At 49.4% G+C, this 21,075-nt stretch overlaps 1 protein-coding gene across 11 annotated transcripts in view; it reads right to left on the bottom strand.

The window, feature by feature from the left end:
* The window catches only part of EPHB1 (EPH receptor B1), a 321,566-nt gene that overhangs the window by 9,592 nt on the left and 290,899 nt on the right, over positions 1 to 21,075 (bottom strand). For 8 of the 11 annotated variants that reach the window (XM_075937229.1, XM_075937227.1, XM_075937234.1 and 5 more), the window contains 4 exons: positions 20,385 to 20,534; positions 17,649 to 17,842; positions 16,673 to 16,828; positions 14,795 to 16,145 (listed from right to left, as the gene is read on the bottom strand). In XM_075937229.1, coding sequence (XP_075793344.1) covers positions 16,037 to 16,145; positions 16,673 to 16,828; positions 17,649 to 17,842; positions 20,385 to 20,534 — 609 coding nt within the window. In that variant the 3' untranslated portion in view covers positions 14,795 to 16,036. Of the gene's footprint in view, positions 1 to 12,124; positions 12,210 to 14,794; positions 16,260 to 16,672; positions 16,829 to 17,648; positions 17,843 to 20,384; positions 20,535 to 21,075 lie in introns of those variants that run through there. The other 3 variants (XM_075937225.1, XM_075937233.1, XM_075937228.1) reach the window with 3 other exon arrangements.

The following is a 21,075-nucleotide window of genomic DNA, read 5'->3' as shown; positions in this document are numbered from 1 at the left end:
GCCACAATTAACGCAAATGGTGCTTTGATTCCCTGAAGGGAGGCCATCCAGTAGTTAAGAGTAACAACATGCTTCCTCTGTGTTAACACCGCTCCCCTGCCAGGTGTGAGAGACAGAACGTTTGTTCATTTCCATAGATATTAAAGAGAAAGACAGCCCAGGAAGTCAGTCCAGAGTGGAAGGAGTTAATGAGGGGCAAGGAAGGCTGGTGGGGCCCAGGGACAAAAGCGTGTAAAGATCCAGTCTGCCGTTTCCCCCGACTTAGCTCCAGCAGGGCCCAACCTGCAGTGGTGCTGGACACTTAGAGAGAAGTGTTCATTTCCAGTAAGTTGCTCAGCAGCTCTTCCTGGGTATCTCCCGGACACACTCCTTCGGCTGATCCAGACTGCTCCAAGAGTATAGCCAGCTAATATACCCGCCTCTCAAATAATGGGTCTCTGAACTAGGCAAACCCCATTTAACCCTCTGCAAAGGTGGGTCCCTTCCAGACAGTTCCTGGCTCTGTAGCATGCTCACACAGCCTGTGAAAATCCTGCCCCAGCCCCATGTACACAGAATCATAGAGCCCCAGGGCAGGCAGAGACCTCAGGAGGCATCAAGTCCAGCCCCCTGCCCAAAGCAGGACCAACCCCAACTCAATCATCCCAGCCAGGGCTTGGTCAAGCTGAGACTTAAACACCTCTAGGAATGGAGATTCCATCACCTTAGTTCTGAGCATCACTAGAATCAACACTCGGCCTTGCCAGAGGGCCTTGCCCCGGATGATCTCCAAGTGCTTTGTAAACACAAAACAATTTAGTCCTGCCACACCCCTGTGTGACGGGAGAGCACTCCGTTCCCTGTCCTGAGGCGAGGGACACTGGGCTGGAGGCAGGACGCGTGACTGGCCCAAAGTCACACGGGGTCTCCGCTGCAGAGCTGAGGAAAGGCAGCCTCGCAAGGAGATGGGTTTCATGGACAACAGATGGCCACATGCCCTCTTCTCTGCCTCCTCGGAAAGATGGCCTCCTCAAGTGACCGAAGCCACCGTACCCAACGTTTGGGCTGAGGAACTGTGCAGTTTCAACCTTCAATGTGGTTCCTCCCACTACCCTTTTGACATCAATGGCCTCGGAGGGCTTGGGTGGAAAAGTCTTCCTTGTGTGGGAGGGCATAATGTGGAAGAAGCCCCCCACCCCGCCCCACTGCTCCGGGCAGTCCAGTCCATCAGTGTTGTAATCCATTTTGTCCCACTTGGGTTTCCCTACTTGCCAACAAAAAACAAGGGATATGCAGAAATCCAATAAGAGACCAATGATCTGTGTGCCGAATAAAATCCAACCGAACCAAGAAGCGACTGTGGAAAAAATCTGTAATGATCAACTCTTTGACTGGGCTCCCCTGACGCTTCAAACTAATGCGATCTCCGGGCCGCAAGAGGGGAAATCTGGAGTGAGTGATTCCGAACTCCCAAGTGTGCTGGGTGGGCTCATTCCAAAACTGATTAGATGAGGGACCCAGGCGCCCTGGGAAAACGTGTTAGCAAATCGGCGAGTGGGGAAAGAACTGACTTGTACAGATTGCAAGCCCACATGTCTGTGATAGGCTCCAGAGAGCTCCAGTCTGCTTTTCTGATAGGAAACTCCCCAGGCATCTTGCTCTGCACATAGACGCTTGGCATGGTCTGTATTTCATACTGTCAGTCCCACTCAGTACTAATTAGCATTGATAATTGCACTGATGTTAACCATCATTTCCATGCCCTCTCTCCCCCCCTTCAAAACAAGGGTTCAATTGCCTAATGAGACCCTTGAGAATAATTATTAAGATGGAGGGAGAAATTCCTCCTTGGTGTAACTGGATTGTTTTTAGCGAAGTAACTCCACAGATGAAAATCCCCCACCAAAAAAAACAAAGTTTGTGGGCAATACAGAGACATCAGACGGAAGGAAGAATGCGAAGAAGGCATCCAATCAAAGAGAAGAAGAGGAGGCAAACAAAGAAAATGGGCTAGTAACAAAGGAGGAGACCTAACGAATGTAATACCTCTGATGGGGTTAATGCCAGTGGAGATGGGATTCCTTTGAGCATGCTATTCTGCTACGGGCTTTTAACCATCACGTGTAAGGAGCTGGATCTCAATTTCCTAAGTCATTCAATGCTGATCACTTCTAAGCTGTTCCATCAATGAGCCAAGGAACTACACTGCCGGCTGGATTTCACTCCCAGCCTAGGTCAGGCTGATAAAATCATAGATTCGTAGAATGCTAGAACTGGAAGGGACCTTGAGAGGTCACTGAGTCCAGTCTCCTGCCCTCACGGCAGGACCAAGCACCGACTAGACCATCCCTGGCAGGTGTCTGTCTAACCTGCTCTTAAATATCTCCAGTGATGGAGATTCCACAACCCCTCTAGGTAATTTATTCCAGTCTTTCACCACCCTGACAAGCAGGAAGTTTTTCCTGATGTCCAACCTCAACCTCCCTTGCTGCAGTTTAAGCCCATTGATTCTTATCCTGTCCTCAAAGGCCAAGGAGAACAATGTTCCCCCCTCCTCTTTGTAACATCCTTTTAGATACTTGAAAACTGCTATCATGTCCCCCTCTCAGTCTTCTCTTCTCCAGACTAAACAACCCCAATTATTTCAGTCTTCCCTCACAAATCATATTTTCTAGACCTTTAATCTTTTTTGCTGCTCTTCTCTGGATCTTCTCCAATTTCTCCACATCTTTCCTGAAATGTGGTGCCCAGAACTGGACACAATACTCCAACTGGACAAAATACCCCATGCAATCATGGCTCTGCAGCTATGAAGTGACACTGTGCACAACGTAAGAAAAACAAACAGTCATGGTGGGTCAGACCAAAGGTCCATCTAGCCCAGTGTCCAATACCAGGTGCCCATGAGACAGCAGAACAAAACAGGGAATCATCAAGTGTCGCCCATTGCCAGCTTCTGACAAACAGAGGCTAGGGACGCCATCTCTACCCATCCTGGCTAATAGCCATCGATGGATCTATCCTCCATGAATGTATTTAGTTCTTTATTGACACCTGTTGAAGTCCTGGTCTTCCCAACCTCCTCTGGCAACAAAGCATTGGAGTATTTTTCCTTAGATCAGCAGAGAAACATCCAGGCAGACATGTGCCCATGTGCATTACACCGGGTCCAAACGCATATGAAGAGAGGAAGGTAAAATAAGATGTAACGTTAAAAACCAGATCAGATTTCAAGCCTCTCAAGTTATTTTCAGATTGGTTAGCATAATTCCACGACAAATGTGTTACCAGAATAACCTTCATTCCCATTTTGGCAGAGAACCTGCCATTATGGTGAGAGTACTCAGATTTCAGTAGTGCTTAGAGGCTCCACTGGGCTCGGAACATAGGCTGTGTCCAGACTGCATCCCTTTTTTGTAAAAGGGATGCAAATTAGACAGATCGCAATTGCAAATGAAGCGGGGATTTAAATCTCCCCCGCTTCATTAGCATAAAAATGGCTGCCGCTTTTTACCGGCTCGGAGCTTTGCCGGAAAAAAGTGCCAGTCTAGACGTGGATCTTTCGGAAAATAAAGCCTTTTCCGAAAGATCCCTTATTCCTCTTAAAATAAGGGAGAAGGGATCTTTCGGAAAAGGCTTTATTTTCTGAAAGATCCGCGTCTAGACTGGCGCTTTTTTCCGGCAAAGCTCCGAACCGGAAAAAAGTGGCAGGCATTTTTATGCTAATGAAGTGGGGGAGATTTATATCCCTGCTTCATTTGCAATTGCAATCTGTCTAATTTGCATCTGTTTTACGAAAAAGGGATGCAGTCTAGACACAGCCATAATGAGCTACCTTCCAGTCACACATCCGCCTGCTGCAGGGGTCTCATACTTATAGTCTAAATGGGTGGCACAATGAGTGGGACGGGAAACAGGACACGGAAAGGTAAAGAGAGTTGCCAAAGGTCACGGAGAAGGGCAGTGGCAGCCCTGGCCTTAGCGCTCAGGACATCACTGACTCTACTCCACTAGCTCATGTTGTTACTTTGTGCATGCAACAAGCATTTAAATATGGGGGTATCGGTGTCTGCTCCCCAACATCTCTATGGACATTTTAAATGCTAATTTCTCTCTCTCTCTCTCTCTCTCTCTCTCTCTCTCTCAAAGTCTCAGGGAATCTTATTTTGTGTTTCACAAGAGGGTCTCCTTGAACTTCTTGAAAAACAACTTGGAAAGCTCCCAAGTTATAATTAGATCATCATCCATCTTAGCAAGCTCTGATAGAAGAGCCAGCAAATCAGATTATGACATGTAAATTGAATAACCTTCTGTGGATCACCTTACGCCATCAAAACTCTGAAGGCACAAACACAAAACACCTGGTTTAAGTGCGAGAGGCAGCTCTAAAACTCTGATCAGAACTGCAAGTTTTTAAGTTACAAATTAATCCGTAGGACCCAACTGCAGAGAAATGAAAGGGGGGGAGGTAAGGAGGAGGACACGCAGGGAGATCAAATTTGTTTGGCAGTGTTTAAAAATCTATTGTGGGACTGGGGCAATCCATTGCTCAAGTTGGAAAACAATAGCATTTTTTAAAAGTTAAATTCAATGTTTAAAAATAATGACTCCTAAATGAACATATTGCGTGATTCAACTGAACTGGCAGCTTTTCCAGATCAGAGGCAAGAGATGTAAGCCAGACTCTTGAGAAAGGCAAATGTGTCTATCCTAGTTGTAAATCAGCAACAATGAACAGGGTAATTCACTACAAAACTTGAGTGTTGATTCCGCTCTGGATTCCTTGCCTCTAACAGCTGGCGTACTCCTGCAACATCCCAGTCAGTCGGAGACACCAGATTCCCTTCCAAAGCATCATGCCCCAGATTGTCCGGAGATCTCTTGGAAAGTCTATTTGTATGCACTATGCAGCCGTGGGGTCCGGGCAGCTTTTGTAACACCACATATACAAAAAGAATTCCAATAACGGATAAACTATTTCCACCTATAGCATAGGTAGCATGTTTAAAACAAGCCAAAGGAAGTTTTTCTTCACACTGCACATAGTCAACCTGTGGAACTCCTTGCCAGAGGATGTTATGAAGACCAGGACTTCACCAGGGATCAAAAAAGAGCTAGATAAATTCATGGGGGTTAGGTTCATCAATACTTATTAGCCAGGATGGGTAGGAATGGTGTCCCCAGCCTCTGTTTGTCAGAAGCTAGCAATGGGTGACAGGGGAGGGATCACTTGATGATTCTGTTTCTGCTAACTCCCTCTGGGGGCACCTGGCATTGACTACTGTCAGCATACAGGACACGGGGCTAGATGGGCCTTTGCTCTGACCCAATATGGCTGCTGTTATGTTCTTATTAGCTATCTTGGGTGGGATTTTCCAAAGTGTTTGTGGCCTAACACTGCTCACACTGATGCTAATGGGAGTTAGGGAGAAGCCATTCCACGTGTTCTCAGAAAATAAGGACTCTATCATTTATTTTTATGCTATTCTGGGTCTCTCTACCATTAGTCTTCACAGGGAAGGTTCTGTGGCCAAGGAGACAGGGCACTGCATTGGAGTCCGGCGACCTGACAGCTGTCACGGACTGGTGGGGTGGCCTTAGGCGTCTTACTGCACCCCTCTTTTCCTCAGCTGCTTTGACAGTAGAAGAGGATAATGATACGTACCCTCTCTTGCTGGGTGCTCTGTGATCACAGGGTGAAAAGCACCGCTGTTGGGGTTGGGGCAGAATAAACCTCTCACAACATTGCACCAATAATCACCAGCTACTAAACGGTGACCCCAAACGGTGAGGTCCCCCCAATCCTTTGTGCTCCTCAAGTGGCACGTGAATTAACATGATCACTCTCTCAATGAGTACAAAGCCACAAAGGAAAGTGAGTAAGTATAACACAGGTCTCAAGTCATCCGCAGAGAGCGAGCGTGCAGACCTTCAAAGCACCAAAACAACACCAAGGATTTTCTTGGGGGGGAGGGGGATGAATACATTAAAACTCCCCAAAGCTGACAGGCTCAGAAATAATGATCCGAGTTTGCTCTTATTTAAAAACCGGCTTCCTGCTGCTTTCACTGCAATCCCCGCTTTGACTTTCAGCAACATTTACAATTAAATATACATAAGTGCTTTCAAAGAGCTGTTAATTTGAAGGTCATTAGCAGTGCAAAATATATTTCCTTTATTTATAAAAAGCCACATAATAATGCTATTAATCTGTCCTCCTCTCCCTATTTCTAATGCTGTGATTGTCTCTAATATGCGGGCGATTGACTTTCCCTTGGCTTCCAGCTACACTGCAACCCGTTTTAATTACTGCGATCGGGAAGCAGCCTCGTGCTCCCCCGCCTGGGCTGTCTACAGACGGCGTTATATAAAGGGAGCGGTGGATTCCAGAGGAAAAGGAAACATCAGAGTTGGACTTTGTTGGGCGCTTATAAAATACAGTCGTACTTCAAGACCAGGAGAGACCCACACAATGCTCTAGTCTGAGCATCGCGGCACAGGCTGGAGAATGCCACCCAGTGGTTTTTGCATCAAGCACATGGCCTGCAGCATGTTCTGTAGAGGGACATCGTGTCTTGTGTCAAAGATCTCCATGATGCAAGCGCATCTTCCATGCCAGAGGCTGCTAGTTTTGGAGGACACAGTCTCCACAAGGAAGACGGTGCTGTACGTTCCTCAACACACATCGGCTCCCCTTCCCACCCCCCCCGCTCTTGTCTCTGTCACAGCCGCCGGAGCCTTCCACACCTCCAATTGCTTCTGGAGCGGCAGCGGGGGGTTTTATACTGCTCAGCGGAATTGTAAACAGCCATTTAACAAACAGCGCACCATCTGTCCACAGCTGTAAGGGAGATTTTGACACCTCGCCAAGCCACTCGTGGCAAGTTTGATGCCCCACCCCCACCCCAATCCCAAAGCTATCAGCTCGGGAACCCCAGGTTTAATCACTGAATGCCTCCCTCCGCTCTGCCTCCTCCCCCCACCTCGCAGCTGCTTGCTTTACCAGATAAATTACTTGAAGTACAGCTTGTCAGCAGTCTCCCAGCAAATCCACTACTTGCGCACACACACACACACACACACACACACACACACACACACAAAGGACGATGACTAGGCTGGGATTTTTGCAGTTGCCATAGAAATGCAGAAATGAAACTGACAATTGAAAAGCATTTCACAGAGTAAAAGGACATGATTTGAGAGTGCGAGAGAACAAGATAGATTCAGTCAAGGAAAATAAAGAGTGAGGCAAGAGAGACAAATAGATTGATCAGTAGATAGACATACGAAATAAACAGGGAGCGAGAAAGATCGACTCGTTGCCAGAGAAATGCCAGCCTGTGAAGTGGACGGACTTGGCGGCCATGGAGAACCGAGAGGGAAAGGAATAAAGAATGCTGCTATCAGACGCCAAGACTCAGAATTAGGGATGTCATATGTCCCAAGTAGGAAGGGAAATTTATAGGACAGGCCTAGATGGGGTAGGCGAAAACAAACTCTCTCTCTCTCCTGATTGGCTATCTAAATCCAGTTACCAGCCCCAGAACCACCAAAGTCTTGTGCGCTTGAGTGAAAATGGTGGCACGGCAGTGCCCTCTTACAATACCATGCCGCCTTCTCGCAAAGCCGCCAGGCCTCACGAGACAGACCTGAAAAGACGTCTATTGTTAAACTGTCAAAAAGCACATCCCTCAATGTTCCTGGAGGCACCTGTCGCTTTAACAGACACTGTCTGGGACGGGCAATAGCCATAATCACACGTCACATCTGGGCAAAGAGAGACGAAGATGGACCGAAGAGCCAGGTGGGCAGATTTGCAGTGAGTCTGGTGACAGACAAGTTACAATTCGTTTGAGCTCGGTAGAGACACATCTGGCTCCAGATCGTCCTCTCCCTGTTGCTGTTGGCAGGGGCGTCAGAACCGAAACAAGAAAAGATCATAAACCCGATTGTGGCTCCCTCCGACAAAGGGTCTCTGGCTGCAGCCCAGAACGTGGCGCAAAGCGGGAGAGGTGATCTCTCTCGAACGGCAATATCTGCCAACAGGACTCCCAGAAAGTCCCGGTGGCTAAACAAAGCACACAAGCAGGAGCCTGAAGAGAGCAGAGACAAGATCCAACAAAAATCGGGACACTTTGGTTCTAACCTACACATGGATGGACTGCCATGCCCTGCTGGCTCTCCCATAGGCTCCTGGACTGTAGGCCTTGGCTCCCAATGCGCTCCCTGTAAAGGGCTCAGAGTTGCGCCACAGCTTCTCATGACTCCATAACTTCTTGGACAAAAGAGATGGACGAGCTGAGCATAGGGGAGGGTTGCCAGCCCTCCAGGACAGTCCTGGAGTCTCCAAGAAATTAAAGCTCAATTGCTCACGATTTATGTCAGGAGATGACACCTCCAGGACTGCGTCCAACACAAAGTGGCAACCCTCGTGCAGGGCAGGATCCACCTACCTGAAAACAGGACAAACACATGGGCAGGAACAGAGCTGTCCTGCTTCCAGACACCTGGGCCCTCTGTTGCCGGGGGAGGCCATGCTGCTTTTCCATAGCGACATACTCCTGGCAACGGGAAACAAACATTCACAATGGAGGCCTGAAAACCTGGAGGTCACTCTTCCAGCTGGCCAAAGCCTTCCAGAGATGTAAGGCCAAAGCAATCAATCCAGCCAGGGCGGTCCGCACGGTGTATGAGATGATCTTGGAGGTCATGACTTTTGAAGATGATGCTTCCAGACAGAACGTAAAGTCACCCCATAGTGCTTCTTGCGGAGCTGGGAAATCGTGTCTTTCCAAAGGCCCCTCTGAGACATTGTTCCTCGCATCCGCAAGTGTCCTTTCACCTCTGATTTCTAACTAATGACTCATACGGGGCCTGCTGTTCGAAAACCAGACAAGAGACAGAAGGAGGGCAGGTCACACTTCACTTGGAGAGACAGCTTCATAGTAATGCAGAGGGATGGGAGGAATGTATTTATGATTTCACTTATCTAGCCAGAAATGGAGCTATTGCTGTTCACCTAGGCACTTTATGTCTGGAACACCAATAACAACATCCCAAGCTTTTCTCTTGAAGGCCCACAGCAAACCTGCCCTTTCACCCTCTTTCCATACGATCGCCGCTTCTTCCATACAAAGCGAAGGGAAACGTCGTGCAACGCCTTGACTCAACAGGCAGGCCTTACAGTGCACCTGGCAGCTCATTAGACGCAGCGACGTCCAGGGATGCGGGCCCTGCGCAGACAACGCTCTGCTGTCAGTCTGGAGAATGTAACCTGAGGAGTCTGTGGTGGGGGCAAGCGAGGAGAGCAGAAATCTTGCAGAGCAAAACCAAGGAAAGGAATAAAGCCTTTGAGTCACACTGAAGAGAGATAGAGTGTCTGTGTGTGTGCGAGCATGTGTGTGTGAGAGAGTGTGTGTGAATGTGTGAGAGAGAGCGCGCGAGTGGGTGTGCGTGTGTGAGAGTGTGCATGTGAGAATGTGTGCATGTGAGAGTGTGTATGTGAGAATGTGTGCATGTGAGTGTGCATGTGAGAATGTGTGCATGTGAGAGTGTGCATGTGTGTGAGTGTGTGTGCGTGAGTGTGGGAGGAGAGAGAGAGAGCGTGTGAGTGCGTGTGAGAGTGTGCGCGTGTGAGTGTGCATGTGTGAGAGAGACACTGTGTGTGCATGTGTGAGAGAGAGTGTGTGTGTGCGGGGGGGGGGAAGGAGGGAGAGACTAAGACTGCGGCGTTTAAGGAAAGCGTTCCACAAGACAGGGCTATTACATTTATTCATCTTTAGAACTGGATGGAAATGCTCATTATTTCTTGCTATACAATACTGGGGTGGAGGGGGAGGAGTCCTGTGGAAATACTCTGGCCTCAAACCAGAAACCAAAGCCCGACTTTGGGGAGGGGGTTCCAGTTTTCTATTGGGAAATCAGGACATTTCTATCCCACTACACTTTTTCATGACAATTTCCATCTGCACTAATGTTTGGAAGGGAACATTTCAACCAGCCCCACTTGTTTTACCAAAAATCCCCCAACCATTCGTGCGGAGAAGGCAGCTTTTAAATATCCCCAGGTGCAACATTTTGAGTCATTTGCCATGGAATGCACCGACACTGGTTAGGTTTAGGAAGACTCCTTCTCTGGAGCTTCTCTCTCACCGTGACGAGGGACCAAAGCCTGCCCAAGGAAACCTAGAGAAACAGGTTCTGGGGGAGCAGTGAGGGGATGGCGAGCCTTTAGAAGGATCTTTTGTCCCTGGCTGCTGGTGTAACTTTACCCCCACAGGCCACCAAGTTTTAGAGATGACTTGCAACCGACTAGCCAAGAGGGAGATGCTTACGTAGACGTCCCAAGCCAAGAAGTTGAAAATACTTATGCGCTGACATGAAGAGGCATCCCGGAGTTCCCCGTAACATCTGCACAGTCACAAACCAACATAGCCTGATACCTCTTATTAAGTGGAGCTTTAGGTGGGCAGCACCTCACACATGCAACGGGGGCCTTTGGGTGGAGTTTAGGTTGTTGGTTTGGCTCTTTAGAGGCCTAAGTAGTTTGGAAGCTAGTTGCCTGTTTCATGATGCTCCTACACAACAGCTGACGTCAACGGGTGAGGTCAAGTAGTAGCTCCCTCCATGTGGAAGAGAGGAAGGTGGCCTCTGAGACAGCCCCCCAACTGGGACATGCTTCCTGCGTTGGACTTGCTCGTCTTTCTTGTCAGGCTTGTGGGAAAGGACGGAGGAGAGCTGGATGGGGTTAATTACTGGCAGGGTATCAGGCTATGTCGTTCTGGAAGTCGGTCTGATCAGCATTGTGGCAAAAGTTGCAGTGCGCTTCAGGGGTTTCCTGTGACTGACTCAGCCTTGGAAACAGGCACCCAGAGCTTTGGATGGCTGCTTCCATTGTCTGCTATGATACAAAGCCATATAAACATAGCACTGTTCTCAGACAAAATATCCCACTGCCCACCAATGGCAGAACCAAGGCATCTGGTCACCAGATGCGCTTGTTTCCTACTCTGACATCTGCACTTTCACCTATCGTGAAAACCAGGAGCATTGTCCAGGCCTACTCCCTGATCTACACAAGTTGGAAGAGACAGATGGGGGAGCAGAATCCGTTCTGTGGGGAAAAGGTAAAAACTCTAAATCAACCATCATCCTACCTAGCGCTTTTCATCAGTCTACCTCAAAGTGCTGTACAAAGTAGGCAAGTCTCATTATCCCCATTATACAGATGCGGACACTGAGGCACAGAGCGGGAAACTGACAGAGCCCCTGTCTCCTGAGACCCAATCCAGAGCTCTAACCACTAGGCAAGAGAATTAAATTAAACAAGAGGACGTGGTTAATGAACCCTCAGAAAAATACACAGCTAACTACTCTACATCTGGGAATCTATGGCCCCGAGGCAAGGTTCTGGGTGCATGGCACTTTGGAAAATCAAGCCATTAATGTGGGCGAATTTACGAGTCTCAGAAGACAATTTGGAGGCGCTTGACCCTTGGGTTCCTTTATGGTTTTATAGCTTTTATCACCCAGCCACTGCTAAGTGGTCAAGTGCCGCAGCAAAGCTCTTGCCTGCAGCGACGGCCAATCTGAGAGGTGGGGAGGGGAACAAAGGGGATTTGTCATGGGACATAATCAGGTTAAACAGCCTCGTGTCGCTTCCTAGAAGAACGAAATCACTTTGGAAGCCAAGGGACCAATGTTATTCTCAGCCAGATGGGTACAGAGCCCATGGACATCCCAGGGCCGAATCGGGCCCACTGATAGATTTCCCATTAAGAAGGGTTGCTGCTCAGTTCTGTCCCTGAACTGCATACAAAGCACAGAGACTATGCAAAGCAAGGCCTATCGGGAGCATTCCCACCCTGTATAATAAGCAGCAGCAGCAGGGCAGGCAGAAGTGGAGGGCTTTTGTATGTAGTCTGCCTGGCTGTCACGCTGCTTTGTAGCTTTCATTTTCCTCTAATAAAAGAGAAATCCTAAAACCCCAAAGGCTCCCCGGCCAATTGTGCCGAGCGATGTAGCGACACGGCGGATTAGTATGCAGAATGCATGTTTCATATGCGTGTTGTATTTGGTGTGACAACATGCTTGAATACAGATTTCGGGGGGAGTATTCCAAGCGGTATTAATGACTGGCTACCAGACAAGTCTTGGAACGCTCCTTTCCGCTCTCAGACACGGGGACTTTTCCTTTGCCTGTTTCTCTGGGGGGGACACTCGATGAGCTGAAACAAGATCATTTTTGCATTTGTTAGTATCTATTGCTCACTCGAGCACTGTGACACTTTTCTAACACAAAAACGGCTGGTGGAAAAATACCCCGGTGCCCGGCTCCGTTTCCTCCTGGAAATCTGCAGAGAGGCCCACTGCTCCTTCACCTTTGTCTGGCACGTTCGGTATCCCGTTCTCCCCAATCTACAACTCTTCAGGAAGTGCTAGATGCCTGCTCCCCTGCCTCATAACTCCAAACGGCCACGGCCTGCCTCCATCCAGGAAGAGGGGTTCTTGGGTACAGGAAACCACCCACAGTCCAATTTTGCAACAGGACGGGAGTAGCAAAGGGGTAACCCCCCCTACTGGTGCATTCAGCTCTGGCACGAAGAGACAAACCACAGAGTCGGGTGTGCTAATGACAATGCACATACTCCTGAGGTGTCTCTAGGATCCATCACCCAGTGAGCTGGAGGGAGCAGGAATGAACTTGTCCCACTGTTTCTGGATGCTGGACAGCCAACCTGATACCCCCACAGAAAACCTTTCCAGGGTTCGGGGCTGCAGTGATCACAGGAGTTGGCCTATGTGAAACCGTAACGTGGAGCAAGAAGACATCTGGTGACCCTCAGAGAGTACCGAGGACAGGTGCAGGCCACCAGGCAGAATGTCTTTAGCTTAGAATATTTGTCCAGTGACAGAACTCTCCGTACTTCGCCTCCAGCCTTCCACCCAGACTGAAGCTTAGCTGCAGCTGTCTGCCCTGGTCTACGCTAGGACCTTAGTCCGAAATAACCACCCCTCAAGTTCGAATTAGTCAGCGGTGCGTCCACACTACAGAATTCGAACTTGGCACTCCTGTTTTTCATAAGGAATGATGCTAATTCCCAACTTGTACGTTCAAAATGATGTTGGTCTGGTGTTGCTAATTCAAACTGATGGGCCTCCGGGAGTCCTCCTGCAGCTCCCTAGAGTACTTCCTGTGGCTCTAAGTCTGAGGTAGCATGTCCAATTGACGGAACCCTCCCCAGATCGCAGTTGATGCTTCCCCCCACAGTGAGGACACACAAGTTCAAATGTATTAAATCAGGAGTTCTTAAGTCGAATTTAGTAATTTTGAAATAACGTCCTAGTGCAGACATGGCCTTCATGCGATATGCGGCAGAGAACAGAGCTGTCAAATTTCCAGAAAAACGTTTGTTTCTGCTTCTCTTCCTCTGGGAGAAAAGAATAACAGAATTTTGGGGAAAAACGTGAAATATCTGCAGTAGTTACATGCTTATTAAAGCGAAACTTTGCTCCTCTAAGAACGAGAAATGTCGTGTGTGTGATTGAGTTACCACGTAAAAGTACTGTTGGTATATTTATGAACTAACTAGAAAACCTATAGTTTTGGTTCAATAAATAATGACAAATATTCCTAGTATTAAGGCGAGACTTGCAACTCCACACCAAGGTACATAAGTGTTTTTTTTTCTGCCTGTTGGCAAATAGGAAAAATATTAAAAATAGAAAACAGAAAACATTAATTCCATTGTAAGCATAAGGGGAAGTTATACCCTGTGGGCTCAGAAATCGGATCGGATCATGCAGACATTGGAGAAACCCATGTTTCTAGAGAAAAAGCTTGGACAATGAATGTCTTTATAATGTAGAGTATTCAGGACCAACAGTAAAGTCGGGTAGCTATCAAACTTGCTGCTGATAGAGTTACTATACCCTTTAACGGTGCATTATCATCATATATACAGTAAGGGCTGTAATTGTAGACAGACCTAATCATCCTATGAACCAATAAAACTTTAACAGTTACAAACGTATTCTTGAAAATATTAGCACAGCTAAAGTTCTTCCTTCTTTCCGCCTTCTTTTGCTATTTATTCTGAGAGAAAGTATTTCATAAAGCAGTTTCTTTCTAATGCTTCCCCAAATTGTTAATTTTGCCATACTCGGTCGCAGGAAAAAAATATAGAAAAAAAATAAACCCGTGTTCTTTTCCAAAAGTTTCTCGGTTTTTTCCTCCCCAGATCTTTACAGCTCTGCACGGTCCCAACGATAGATGTGAGCTAGTGAGATACCAAATCAAAGATGCGAGATTCTGAGCCACTGAAATTTCTTAAGGTGCTAAATCTTGGGCACTCATATGCTAGGCTCTGCAGTAACTCAGCTTACTCTGGTTAGAAGCCAGGCAGGTTCCTTCAGCCGACTGATCAGAGCTCTGGTTTTGGACCAGCAGGCCATGAAATCTATTCCCTAGCCATGACTGCTCTTTGTTGACAGCTGTGATGTCTGTAAGAATGTGGTGCTGGAGCATGAGAACTCACACGGAATGAACTAAGTACAACCATCACTACAGGCTCACTCTTCCCCCTACACCCGAGAGAGGCCGGACGACCCACTCGTCCGTTTTAGGTAAACGCTGACATGCTTCTAGAATCGTCACTAGACAGAGCAAATTAGTAAAGAGACTAACAGATGAACAACACATCAAATGAAACACTGGAAAACATTCAGGGAAAGGTGCCTCGGTGAGGCGAGGGAAGAGATTCAGCAGGGAAGGATGGATGGACACAGAGGCCCGCAAAACAAATGGACCTACCTCTGAAGCCATGAAACCTAAGTCAGTAATTTAATAGCCAAATCCTTAGGTCCACACGATGGAAAAAAAAAAAGTTCTCCATAGCAATCTTCTGCAGATCACTGAGATGATGGAGGACTAACCAGTCTATTTTCCAGAGTGTCTTTCTCAGTCTTCTTTTCCTGTTGCCTCTTCAATCAATAATCCCATAACAAACACTGTAAATCTCAGAATAATCCCCTATGAAACCAGCACAATACCCAACCGGAGCGTTCCTTGGCTTCTTCCTCCAGGTTTGCAAACCACCGAGTTGGGTTCGCTTTATTTTTCTCTTATTTCTCACTAACCATTCCAGGTGCAATTGATCCAGACAGAAGGCAAAGCCAAACACTTGTCCCTCTTTCCCCCACACCACCAGTTCCGCTGGAGGTTACGAATTTACCATCCGTCGCACTTGGGGTTGGTTTGTTTTCTCTGTAACGGAGAAGCAGTGAATCCACAGTAAGTTGACAAAGTACACATAGAAACGCGCATGCGCGCACACGGGAACGCTTTTTTCCATTATGTTTTTTTTTTCCTTTTTGCAAAAAAATGCAAGCAAAAGAAAAACAAGATTTTCTATTGAAGGTACATCTCTTCTTCAATATGAAGACATTAACTGGATTGATTTGGATCCCCCATGCAGTGGTCAGTGAAGTCTTTTGGTAGCTGACGGAACAATATCACAGTAGGTAGCTGTGGAGACCTTTGAAGACATTTCCACATATAGACCATGAGTAGAAAGGGAACGGGGTGTGGGAAAGAGGGTCAGGGAGGGGAGCCAAAGAAGAAAAGGACTGTCGTTGCTGAAGATGGTTTCTCTGGGTTTGAAAACTTAATTCTTGCACTTCTCCCCTCCCCATTGGCCCCTTGTTTCTTCATCAGTTTTGACTACTGCTCACTGGTGGTAGGATTGGAGTCTATTATTTTCCCAACACACATTGGTTTGTCTTCATTGTCTTTTAAATATATGATTTGTACATATTTATATGTATTTAATACGCGGTTTCCCCTGGCATCGGTAAGTGTGCTTCTGTTAGCGAGAAACGGAAGCTGCCGGTTAGAAACGAGTCCCGTGTGTTCTTTGTCTGCAGCTGCTACAGTTCTCAGACGATCATTCAACCTTTCCACATGTTTCACTGCTTTGTCAGTCTGTTCCTTCCCTCCCACCTCTGACCCTTCCTTGCTTCCCCTCCCTTTCCCAACCCCGCAAAACGAGAGACGTCATGCCATCGAGGTCGGAGACTGACTCATCTGTACTCTCATAGACTGGACGCTGTTCAGAATCTTCTTCTGGTGTCCAGCCAAAGTCACCCCTATTCTCAGAAGGTCTCTGTAAAACAACCACAGGTAGTTCAGGTTACGTGTCTGAATTTGACACTTGTAATATGTTTCGGGATATTTCTCCTAGAGATACTTCATTTTGTTCTTTACTGTCAGTGGTGAGCTAGAAGAGACAAGCAAAACAAAAGGTTTTCCGTCTCTAAATCTAAAACACTGGACCTGAATTTGCAGGCTCATAAGCAATCTCCTATTGGACAAACCCAAAACCAACCTGCATACTTGTCCCAAACTCAACCCAAATCTATTCTGAACGTCAAAAAAGTTGGTTCGTTTGAGGTTTTTCCCCCCAATTTCCTGTTTCTTTTCCTGGAAAAGAAAAGCGTAAACTACCACGAGAAAGGCAATTCTCATTTTACTTCGGACCCCATCTCAACCAAGACACACCGACAATCTCAAGGGAAAGTCAGTTTTGAAAAGCCAGATCTTCCTCCCACTGAAGTCAATGGCTGGGTGGCCAACGACTTCCAATGGGAACTGGGTCAGAGTTCAGGGGTGACCACGGTATGTGCTGCTTACTCTGAGGTCATCTGGGCAACAAGCTGCAGGGAGGTGAAGCCAGCAGTCAGGAAGCTGTCTCTGTACTGGTTCATTTTAATGGCGCTTAACCAATCTTCTACTGAGGTAAAGGCAGTGAAGTCTGGGATGGAGCGGTCTAAAAGTGGCTGAGAAGGCCTGAAACACAACAGAAAGGAGCCTAGGTCAAGCTGGACTGGAAACACAAGGCCAATGGATGTGGCCGGTCAAAAGCCATGGGCAAACCAGCTGGCAAATATATTCGATCATGAGCTTTTGTGGGCAAAATCTACGTCATCAGTTGAGTTGGAATGGAAATTACTGAAGCCAGGGCTTATATAACAGTAAAAGCGGTTCCCCGTGAATTGTAGGACCAGTGTTAACGAAGCTAATTAAGTCGAGCTGGATGTGTCCCATTCATAACATTTAACATGGAAATGCGAATATCCAAGGTGGGGAAAATTGCCTTTCTAGTGCATTAACCAGTTAACAGTTTTATTCCAGCCCAAGTGGATAGTGTCACAAGTTTGGATAATTCCTTGTGCAACACCACTACTTGCATGGGTTCTTGGTGCGTGGGCACTAGTCATCATGGGTCTTTCATTTCTGTCCTGTTTAAAAAGTTTCAGGATCCAATTAGAGGGGAGAAACAATACCATGTGACTTTCACCATTCATCACGCGCCAGGAGTAACCAATAGCAAAGAGCCTGGCCACGGACAACCACTGCCCATCGCGGTATTTGGCTGGTGGCCACAGATCGTAAATCCAGTTGCACAGATCTTTACTGGGTTGTGACTGCTTTGGAGCCAAGAAAGAAAAGCAAACTGAATGGGATAATTATTGCCCATCAGTAGTGCAGCTAGCTCGATGGCCTTCCATCTATGGCTCGGAACGTTACACGGTGAGTTCCCCAAACCTAGCTGCTGCCTCGCAGCACTCCCCACTGCACGTACAGTACCCGGCGCTTTGAGACTCACACAGCGGTGATGGTAGCCACAGTTTTGAGGCTTGCTGGGTTGCGGATCATTTTGTCTAAGGTGTTGACGATCTCTGTGAAGCGAGGGCGGGTGTTGCGGTCTTTCTGCCAGCAGTCCAGCATGAGCTGGTGAAGCGCAGCCGGGCAGTCCATCGGAGGGGGAAGACGGTAGTCTTGCTCAATGGCATTGATGACCTGCAGTGAGAAGGAGCATGGAACCAGCCGGGAAAGAGAGGAAACGAGCATAGAAGAGGCATCGCAGCTCCAAAATCAAACCCGACCCACGCCTCCGGCAAAGCAACAGCCGTCCCGGAAAAAATTAACCTTCCCCTTGGCCAAACCATTCACGCTCCAAGCAAGACTTCCTGATTCCCTGGCTCAGATTCACCACTGGGGTCAACGGCTGTTTGTCCACTGATGCAGCCGAAGTTTTACGTTGGGGATGATCTGACCTGATACCAGAGCAAAGAGCTCAGGGTTTGCAATGGGCTCTCCCTCTTGCGCATACCCCTTTGTGGCCGAGGGCGTGGGCCCACCAGCTCCTCTGCTCTGACGGGCTCTGGGAGAGGAAAGGTCCTAGGTGGCCTTTCTGGTCAGTCTCCTGGGACCAGGCTTCTTCTTACCCCCCTTTTTGTAGCTGCTGGGGAGTTGGGGGGGACCCCAGGCCCACCCACTCCTCTGGGTCCCAGCCCAAGGTCCCTGTAAGTAGCAGATGCCCGCTAAGTATCGCTGCGGTCCACTGCTCCCTGGGCCACCTCCCCAAGAAGCTGCTCCATCCATCCCCTCTCCCAGGGCTTTGAGGTCAAGTTCTCACCCCACCCTGTCCTGGGTACTGCAGTTCATCAAGGTCTATCACAGCCGGTTTCAGCCACCAGACCTGGGCTTCAGCAAGGTCTGAAATCCAGCTCACACTCGGAGCTGGCTGAGGGGCTGCGCTCTTCCCAGTCAATTTGGCAGACGCTAGCCCAGCAGCTTCTTTTATACCAGCTTGCTGGACCCTGATAGGCTGCAGCAGAAGCACCCACTCTAGCCTGCCTGGAGGACCTCTCTTCTGCTCTTCTCCCTGGGGCAGGGTGCAGGAAGGCTTCCAGCAGGGGGCGCCAGGCCTAGTCCACCCTGTCACAGGGTTCAAAGATGGCCCCAACTGTCCATTACTGCCCTTGCTAGCACGAATGCTCTCATCTACGCACTACCAGAGACGTAGGCGAGCGTTCGCTTCCCCGCCACGGCACTCGCCTCTCTTCCTTGCCACTGGCAGCGGCGTGCTGCCCGTTAATGAGGCGGCCGGGGAAAAGGGGGTGCGCACAAGGGCAGGGAGCCGAGACGGCGTCGCTGGCTCTTGCGACCGAGGCGCTCCGAGGTTAATTTGAGCTCTTGTGAATCAAGAGCATGGCAGTCCCTCTCTGTGGAGAGCGCCACACTCATTAGCTCTGCCGAGCGCACTGGAGTACAGTAGCTCCACTACCAAGTCTCTCTCCCTGGCTCACAAACCCTCTGAACATTTTCAAAGGCCTCCCGGCTTCCTGAAGGCCAATTACCAGCCCGCTGGTTTTTCTTCCCCATTTCCTATCTGAAAACCTTTCAGTCACCAGCCTTTTTCATCTTGAAAACCAGCACAGGCTGAGGGGCGGGGACTGGAGCAGGGGGCAAGCCAGCCCCTCGCCGGCAGCCTTTCGGCACTGCTCTCCGCGGCCATTTCTGGAGCACAACGGCAGCCACAAAGAAAGTCCTGCCGGGAGGGCAGGGGACTGGGCTTGCTGACCTCCCGAGGTCCCTTCCAGTCCTAGGGTTCTGGGAAAGCGACGTTCGGGGCCTGTGCAGCAAAGGGAGTGTCCCCTGTACTCGAGACTATGCGTCTCCACGTTGCCTCAGGCTCAGCGGGGCACACAGCCAGATGAAGGTGCCACCAGAAGGCCAGCGAGGGATGGAGCCAGATTCCTCTTCCCAAATGTAGAGGAGGGAATGAGAAAAAAGCCCCCATCCCCCAATGGTCAGGCAGCGGAGAGAGAACAGCCTCCTACTCCCCAGCATCTGGCGCCCCCACACGGAAAGAGCTGGGGAGGAGAATGACATCAGGCCGGAGGCTCAGCACCAGCCAAGCTGAGTGACCCCGGGTGGTGTGAAATCCGAACCCAGAGGCCTCGGCCCGGGCTGGCCAGCAGCCATGGTAACAGTATTGGAGCGGCCTCCCCGGCCCTGACTTCCTTCTTTGCAATAACGAAATTCCACGGCACGGCAGCCTTGGAGCCGGCATGTCATGGAGGCTCCTTTGGGCCTGGCCCCAGCCCTGTTCTTTCCCCGCTTCACCAGCCTCCTCTACCTGCGCCTGGTAGGGGCAGGGAGGCCGCAGAGGGGCCAAAGGCCTGCGCTGAGAGCCACGGCCTGTTCTCTTCCTGCCCTAGTGACTCTGGAATCCCTGGGGAAGCCGAAGCCTGTGATGTCAGAGGGGGTGGCTGCTGAACAGCTAGCATTTCAAAGGCGTTTGGACGCCCCCCGTTCGTGAGAACCCACCCCAGCGGAGGCCCTGGAAACCAAGAGACTCCTGGCTGTCTGTGGGCTATGGCTCTCCTATTCCCGCGGTGACTTCTGCTGGAAGAGTCGAGGAATGCAGCAGCTGTCACCATGCCTACGCCATGCTGCTGGGAAGGGACGGGTGGCGTGGGGAGCTGAAAAGCCACCCGTGGCTCTTCCCCATGGAGACCCACCCACGCAGACCCACCGGGCCCAGAACACTCACATCTTGGTTGGACATGTCCCAGTACGGCCTCTCGCCGAAGGACATCACTTCCCACATGACGATGCCGTAGCTCCAGACATCGCTGGCGGAGGTGAACTTGCGGTAGGCGATGGCCTCAGGCGCTGTCCACCGCACCGGGATCTTCCCACCCTGGAGGAGAGGGACAAGCAGGTCAGTTGTATGCCCTGGATTGCCTGAAAGCGTTCCGGGACGACCCCGACCTGCCGCCCGCCTGCTCCCTCAGTTTGCAAAGCATCTGTCCACAGCTCCAGGCGCCGCGCGCTAATGAACGGTACGCAGCTGACGCGGAGTCAAAACAGCCGCCACACAGACAAGTGGCCCCACCTCCATGTTGAGAATTCAACATGCTGCGCGCAAAACACATCAACCCAAATCACAACCCACGTCGCTGCCATTGGCCCTTCCCCCGCCCCAAGTCAAAATCCCCTGATGCCCGCCAAGCTTCGTTAGCAAATCCACCCAGCTGATTACGGCCTCCGCAGCCTGCAGCAGGGAACCCTCTCCACAGCAGAGCGGCTTTTCCCTCTCATCTTCGAGCAAGGAAGCCAGGGCGTGAGGGCCTCCACTTGCTGAAGCTGTGGATGCAGGGCACAGGCAGAGGGGCAGTTTTTGAACCTGCCTTGCCCCCAAACCACTTAGGACGTTCCAGGTCAAACCTAGTGCTTCTAAC

This window comes from Pelodiscus sinensis, chromosome 10 (genome assembly GCF_049634645.1).
Source record: "Pelodiscus sinensis isolate JC-2024 chromosome 10, ASM4963464v1, whole genome shotgun sequence".
NCBI lineage: Eukaryota > Metazoa > Chordata > Testudines > Trionychidae > Pelodiscus > Pelodiscus sinensis.
The sequence above is the reverse complement of the archived record's forward strand: the minus strand, read 5'-3'. Positions and strand labels throughout refer to the sequence as shown.